The sequence below is a fragment of the Arachis hypogaea genome, chromosome 7, assembly GCF_003086295.3.
Source record: "Arachis hypogaea cultivar Tifrunner chromosome 7, arahy.Tifrunner.gnm2.J5K5, whole genome shotgun sequence".
NCBI classification, from domain to species: domain Eukaryota; kingdom Viridiplantae; phylum Streptophyta; class Magnoliopsida; order Fabales; family Fabaceae; genus Arachis; species Arachis hypogaea.
In genome coordinates, this window is record NC_092042.1 from 27,987,580 (window position 1) to 27,994,292 (window position 6,713).

At 33.4% G+C, this 6,713-nt stretch overlaps 1 protein-coding gene across 1 annotated transcript; it reads right to left on the reverse strand.

Annotated features, from left to right (window-relative positions):
- Positions 1-1,593: 1,593 nt before the first annotated feature.
- Positions 1,594-6,375, reverse strand: LOC112701322 (uncharacterized). The gene is made up of 3 exons (XM_029288152.2): positions 4,817-6,375; positions 3,086-4,005; positions 1,594-2,061 (listed from the first exon to the last, which is right to left on the reverse strand). Exons 1-3 carry the CDS (start codon positions 5,961-5,963, stop codon positions 1,699-1,701), a joined length of 2,430 nt encoding a protein of 809 aa, XP_029143985.2. The 5' UTR covers positions 5,964-6,375; the 3' UTR covers positions 1,594-1,698.
- Positions 6,376-6,713: the final 338 nt, after the last annotated feature.

Sequence of the window (6,713 nt, forward strand, 5' to 3'; positions counted from 1 at the left end):
TCTGACACTTGATGATGGAAAAAACTAAGTAATGGAACTCCGCTTCCTTGTGTGCTAACACCAAAAAGTAGCAAGCCTCAAACACTTGTCCAAGTGAACCACTTCACAAAGGTATATCAAGTTCTTTTTGAATTATTCATTCAATTATCAGCTTAAGTCTCTACTCATGTCAAGAAAAGGTTCACATGTTATTATTTAATTTGATAATTAGATGTAAAAAACTTGATGTAGAGTTCTTTTTTCTCCTTAGCGAATACTCTTCAAGGCCCTCATTTTTCGTCTTTGGTTCAATCAAAATTGGCTCCACTAATACCATGTTCAACCAAAACTACTGACTCTTTGGAACTTTGAGCTATCATTTGGTTTATTTGGCTTTGGTGCACTAAGATCCTCAAGCTGAAGTAACTCTTCATGCTTTTTCATTTTCGTTGTTACTCACCTCATCAATTTCATTTGTTGATTTAGACAAAAGCTTGGTTTCATTATTGCTATTATCAGATTCTAATAACTTCTCTTCCGCATCGATGATTACATCAGTGACCTTTGGTAGTGAAGATTCTTCAGAGATTTTTTGTGTGTCCAACTTGTCTTGCTTCATATGATCTTCAACCTTTTGATTTGGCTCCTTTTGCAAAAGATTCACTTCTTCTGAGGCATGATGTGACTTATCTAATTCATTCTTGTTATCACTTTCACCTTTTGATTCCGATAAACCTATGACTTCATTCATATTCAAATCTGCATGTTCTCCTTCAACATCTTTAGTATAATTTGTGCCACTTGCTTCAAAATTTATTAATGGTTCCTCGGTAGCCTCTTGTGTTATTGATTCTTGGGGTTTATCTTCACTCTCTGTGTGTACTAGTGAGGATGATTCTTGCATTTGTGAGTTCATGGTCTCCTATTGAATTTTACAAGAAAGATGTATAATAGTAAGAGATTAAAAAAAAGAGAGAAAAAAAAGTGACCGACAATATTATGTAGCTAGCAACTCTATTTTTAATTAGTTGATTTCTTTGTTTTTCCTTATGTTAGCTATATGCAGACTACACAACACAACTATTGGTCATGTAACATGACCAAAAATTATCAACAAATAGTGGGATCTACATTGCCAACACCAACAGGTAATAGCGTTTTGACGGACTAATATACTAAAACATGTCAATTTTTAAAGTCTCAAATGTTACCTTATCATCAAATAAATCTCTTGATTTCTCATTCATGTCTTTTGAAGCCATCACCTCAGCTGGTATAGAGGGTTCTGCACTATCATCTTGTCTAATTAAAGGTATCAGTTTGCCTTCATTGCTCTCGTCTTTCTTTGATTCTTCAATGAAAGTATCAGGGGAATGGCTATGCTCCTAGTCAATATCACAAATAATGCACAAGTTATGGCTTAGTCGTTGGCAAACTAGGTTACAACCATAGTTAAATTATATGAATTCTTTAAAAGTTCACCTTTAAGATACACTAATTGAGATTTATGTGAGTGAATAACGGTTTGTCAGTGATAGACCCAAATAAGATTAGAGTCAAACTAGACCAGAACATTTGATAATAGCCCAAAAGGCTTGAGTAATAAGAGTTTCATCACTCTGACTAACAGTTATAACTAACCCTTGTATGTTCAATGTTTAACTTGCTACTAAAAATATAGATAAAAGAAGCAATAAGCAAAATACTTGCTAGAACAATTCACACCTGAGAATGACTAAGGTCTAAAGGCTGATTATTTTGAGGCTTGTTGTCAAGTTCGCTTTCACCGTATAAGGTTTCTGGTACCGTATCCTCAACGTTAGATTGTTGAACGTCTAATTGCATTTCCTGATTATGAGCTGATGAAGAAGCTTGGTCTACCATGGCCTTATGGAATAATATAGACCTTGGTGAAGTTGATGAACTTGAGTTGGTTGGAACTTCATAAACTACTTCTTGTCTTACAACTGATGCACCACCACTATCTTCATTACCTTTCATGATCTGAATGTTTTCTTGTTCAGTAGTTGCCGAGTTGTTTACTACCCTGTTTATCAAATTCTCTGTCACATTAATCCATTCCTGTTACAAAACAAAGTTGTGTAAATGTAAAGAAAAACAAAGTAAAAAACAGGTTTTAGATATGTTGTTGGTGTTACATTTTTAACCCAAAAAAATTATTATCTCAACAATACACCTTCTATCTACGTAAGTTAACTAAAACGAAATGGTAGAGTGCCAAATGCTAAGTGCAAAAGGCATAGTTTGTTCATGAATTTAGAGTTCTCCTTTCCCTGCAAATGAATAAGTTTAATTTTTACTTACTTTGTCATCTAATTAAATTTATATGATTAAAAGATTATTTATGACAGTAATTTAGTGAGTTTAAAAAAAATTAATTTTGAATATCTATAAAAATGTTATCAATATTTTTTTAAAAATTATGAAGAATTGACTAGTATTAATTTGATTCAAATTCAAGAAACTATACTAAGTGTACATCAAGAATCATGTACTAAATTAATCACTTGTATTCAATATATATTAAAATATAAAATATAAATTGAGACTGAGTTAAATAACTTATGTATTTATGAGCAAATACATAGTAGTTATTTTTTATATACACATATAGTATTTTTTTTAAAGTAATTATCTATATCAGTTTCTAAAAATTTAAAAGCGGATATTTTTACCCCAAAAAAAATTAATATAAAGATCAAATCACAATATTTTTTTCCATGAGACATAACAGTCTCAATCTACTTCCTGACGCAGAGTTTGCACGTTAATTCATATATGGAGTTGTTAAGTATTCATCTAATAGTCACATGTGTAAATTAACGTGCCAACTTAGCAGTTTTCGTTAATAAGTGTTGTCACAAAATAACCGAAAAATCCAGTTAGAGATTATAATATATATAATTTTTTTTTGGAGACTAAAATATTAGCTTTTAAAATTTGGGTGATTGATTTGGTAATTATTTTTTTTTAATATTGTTAGATATCTAAAATTCTATTTTTGTGATAACAATATATAACAATTAAATTCCATATATAATACGTATGTGTCTAATCACGAAGCTAACTATCAAACAAGTCTTACCTCTTCTTTTTCTGAATATTGTGGTCGACGATCAGGTGTACGCTCGGCGCTACGGCTAGGTATAAATCGCTTCCGTCGCGGCGGCACTTTGGAAGAAGAAGAAGAAGAAGGGGAAGGATGTGATCTACTGGAAATTTCTCCTCTAAAATCCATCATACCAATTCCAAAGATATTGTGATCTCTGCTTCCAGCATGAGTTGCACTAGGTGTATCTTCCGGCAAGTCTGATTTCGAAGACATTGAACTCACATCAGCCGCGTTCTCTGCCTCGTCTACGTTCAAAGAACCCGGCGAAGAAATCTCCCTCCAGTGACTCAATTCCGATATGTCTTGCTCGCTAACTCTTCGCCTCTCTCGCGCGTGCAGCGACGCTCCCCACATGTCTTCGCTACCGGACGTAACGTCTCTGTCGACGTCTCCGTCGTACAACACAGACTCTCCATCTGTGGTAGTAACGGTGTCATGGCTCTCATCGACGGTTACGGTTGGCGAACCGACTTCGGAAACTTCAACTTGCAGATCTGAAGCCAGAGAAAGCGAAGGTGTGTGGCTTCTTAACGTACTGTTGTCTAAGGTCGCGTTTTCTTGATTATTTTTATCGTTGTTAGCGTTAGCGTTAGCGGCGGCGGCTAGGGTAGCTGGAACGGATTTGTAGACAGAGTCGTTGTCTTCTGCGATTTCTTCTATCTGTGATTGAGTTACGTTATGCTTGATTGTTGGAGCAGCATTGTTGATCTCTTCTGCTGCTTCAACGTCCTCTTCTTTTCTTTCGATGTCGTCGTTATCTTCGAATTCGCATCTCTCTTCTGCTTCGTCATGTGTGGTTTCGTCGTAGTCGCTTAGTGGATTAGGAGTTACTGATTCAGCTGCTTCAGTGCCGTATCTGGATAATTGGCTAAACCAGTCATGGTTTCCTCTACCTGCAACAGTAATAATATGTATACATTCAACTGTCATATTAAAAAGGTAAAAATTCACCTCTTTTTTCATATTAAAGTTCTTTAGCCTAAAATAGAACCTTTTTTTTTCTATTAATAGTTTAATACTAGTGGACCTAGCCTAATTTTATAATTAGAATTCCAACCCCAAAGAGTAGATTAACAAAATTGACCCTAAAATTTAAGATTTGCAGAAAACATGATACATTGAAATCACAAAAAAAATTCCTTAAAGAAATTTTAATTGTATCAAAATTTATTTATATTCCAACATCAATCATTGTATATTTGTGTAAAGAAAAATATTAGAAGCCATTAAAATTCATTATTTTGTCATGAATTAACTATTAATATTTAAAAATATAAAAATAAAATATGTTATTAGATTATTAAACTAAAGAAAAAAAATTGAATTGATGACACAGTGATAATCAAAAATAATAAATTCTAATAATTCTTTAGTATTTTTTTGTGTTTAAATACATGTGTTATTTAATTTATTTTTAATATTTATATTTATATTTTGTTGTTTATTTAGTAGTTGATTTTGGTGTATATATATACATATATATGCAACGATAATCTCAAAACAAATATGTTCTTGTTATTATTATTATTATTATTTGTTGTCTAATATATGTTATTATTTGAATAGAAAGTTAAATGAAATAAATATGAAAAAAACTTAGATAAATTTTTAGTTTTGGCCTTCAGTTTTTAGTGTAGTAAATGATAACATATCATTAAAGACTAAAATTAAGCATTTTGAATTTTGAAAAGATCAGATTGTTACCTAAAAGATGCCTTCTATTACTTTGATATGAGGATCCATAAATGAAGCTTTCATGCCTGCTGAATGCCGTATCCTTGTTGGGTGGTGGACTAGAAGGGAATTCTTGAGCAAAGTTATCCCCAGTTAGATTGGGTTTCTCTTCATAAGGATCATAGGGAATATCAAAAGGACTTCTCATAGCTGGTGCAGAACCTGGCATCTCTATGCCATCAAAATCATCCTTTGAAGAATCCATAGAGTTGTTTACTTTTGCCACAAGCAATGGTGCAATGTTTTGTCCTCTGGCAGCTGATGATTTCATATCAACCAAAACTTTCTCAATGTGCAACTTCAGTTGCTCCCTTGCTCTTCTCCTTACCATCAGGTTCTCTAGCCTCTTGGTTCTCTCCGTCACGGCGATACCTATATCCATTGGAACTTTCTGCTCATCCTCTGTCATCTCACCAGATTTCTCGATATCTTCTTTAACTTCTTCATCCTTGGGATTCTTTTCATCAGTCTCTTCTTTCTTGGTATCATTGTGGAGATTAACATTGCGTGGATTCGGGGTGGCAGGCAGTGGTGGTAGTTCGGAAGAGAACACGTTTTTACACTTAGGAGTCTCATGTTTCACCACAGAGTCATAGAAATCCGAATGATCATCATCTACCCTATAAGATCTTGATTTTCCAAACATTATGTTAGTGAATTCATTTTGGAACACTTCGGTCAAATCTTTCGCCTTGTGTTCTAGATCGCCGTACACATCCAACTTCCTCCCAGTGAAGTTCCTTCTTCTGCTTGTTGCATTTTGTGATGGACACTTAACAAGGGTTCCATGCCTTCCATAGATTGGTGTATTTGGATGCCTTTTTTCAGCAATTTCATCACTCTCCACTTTCTTTTTCTTGCTGTCCTTTTTTACATCTATAATAAGGTTTTGCTCAGAGCTCCAAAAGATTTTAACAAAGATTGCAGTGCACAAAAGGAATGGGAACATGTAAAGCAAGAAGTGGTAAACATAAGAAAGGAACAAGTACAACACGAAGAGGAAAATCAAGGCACTAGAAACTAATGGGTGCCTTTTTATGAAGATCCAGCTATACTTTGATGAAAGTTGAATCACTCTACAAAGATAACTTTGAGCGCTACTTAAATTCAAACCCATCTTTGTTTTAGTGAACTGAAATGTTATGTTCAAAGTACAAACTATATATTTGGTCACAATGCAATGCAATAATCAAAATCTTAAATGGGGTGGAGTAGACATATTCTATCCGTTACCAAATTCAAATAAGTGACTATAATCACCATATGGAATTTGCATGTTCGTTACAAATCCCAGTTGAAAAAACATTAAAAGAGAAATTAATCTTCTCTAAAGAAAGAGAGATATAAAAACATTGACTAATGATTGATTGATTGAGATAGGTTAGGAGGGTATTAATTAAAAGTGGTACATGCAAATGTAATTGAGGAGTTTTAGCTAAGAACAAAGTAGGGGATTAATGATGGGAGAAGAAAAATTGCAGCATGATGTGGTTTCTCAGTCCTGGTATATTGAAATCATTCAGAAACTGAAGAAAACCAAAGAAGGAAAAACAGACAAAATAGGTCTTCAACTCATAAATGATGGTTAACAATGAAAAATTGTTTGGCCTATCCCCTAAGAAATGGTTAACCATTGAAACAAAATTTAGTTGTTCTTTTTTAGGAAACTATATTGTTTGGTTGAGAACTTTATAGGTCCCTTTAATATAGAAGTTTTCATTACTATCTGCTTCACTTCTATTTTAATAACCGGAAACTATGGAAAAAATGCATTTTAACAAATTCAAAAATATTAAAAATCTCTTTCACAAGTCCAAATTGGATGATTGATTGATCAGTTGTTGTCTTCGACTCATTACAGTGTTAC